An 843-nucleotide genomic window follows, 5' to 3' on the forward strand; every position below is an offset into this window, starting at 1 on the left:
CTCAAAATTTAATTTCAAATCAAATAACTTCTCCCATGTTTTACCTCATGTGCTACAAACACTTAAGTAGGAAAACAACCATATTTGATCCCTTAGAAAAGAACTCTTATCAAAATGGATAAAACGGAACATTCCAGTCCGTTAATTTCTAATTCAGGATTGTTTCACTGTCGTCTTAGAAATAAACACGAGCATTAGCTTCAACACTATGTGGAAATGTAAAAAATGAAAAACTGCCGTCTAAGTTCATTAGACATATTTCTGTTCTATGGACAGCAGAGTAAAAGCAAAAGGGGAGGGGTTATACCTGTTATAGAGCTTCACTGTCCAACTTGCAGCTTAATATTCACTTGTAAGCTTCTACCCTACAACTATCCAAAAATGTTTTTAATCAACCGGCAGCATGAGAGAGAAGAATGATGAAGAAAAAAGAAACTTGTTATTCTGATGAATCTTTGGGTGCTATATCTTAAAACTTCTTACTGTGTTACTTAACATCCGTCTCCAATACTTACTTGGCATTCTCCTATCTTCGTTGATAAAAATAAGGTCTGTGAAGCCATTCGCCTTTGCGTTTTTTACCGTCTTTTTAATACTTGCTCTATTGCGCCACTTGGGCTCAGCGTTGGGTATTACCCGGCATAGGTCACGAATAAATGAAACAGTTGCCTGTAAAGAAATAAAGAGTAATTTTGTAAAAATATGTGACTACTAAAGTTGCACAAAAAAGGAGGATTCTCTACAAAGCAAAACAAATACTAATCAACTTGTATGCTAATCCAAAGGAGTCAAATCGATTAGATTTAAACACTATGCATTAAATTCCAAATTCCATAAAAAAAC

General features: G+C 34.5%; 1 protein-coding gene across 1 annotated transcript in view; it reads right to left on the reverse strand.

Annotated features, from left to right (window-relative positions):
* Positions 1-843, reverse strand: part of LOC119585581 (ribosome production factor 1-like) — a gene marked incomplete at its 3' end in the record, with an annotated part of 12,063 nt that overhangs the window by 3,667 nt on the left and 7,553 nt on the right. Inside the window, 1 exon segment of the mRNA XM_037934249.1 lies at positions 516-669. Within this exon segment, the coding sequence (XP_037790177.1) occupies positions 516-669 (154 nt within the window).

Source organism: Penaeus monodon, chromosome 20 (genome assembly GCF_015228065.2).
Source record: "Penaeus monodon isolate SGIC_2016 chromosome 20, NSTDA_Pmon_1, whole genome shotgun sequence".
Classification (NCBI taxonomy): domain Eukaryota; kingdom Metazoa; phylum Arthropoda; class Malacostraca; order Decapoda; family Penaeidae; genus Penaeus; species Penaeus monodon.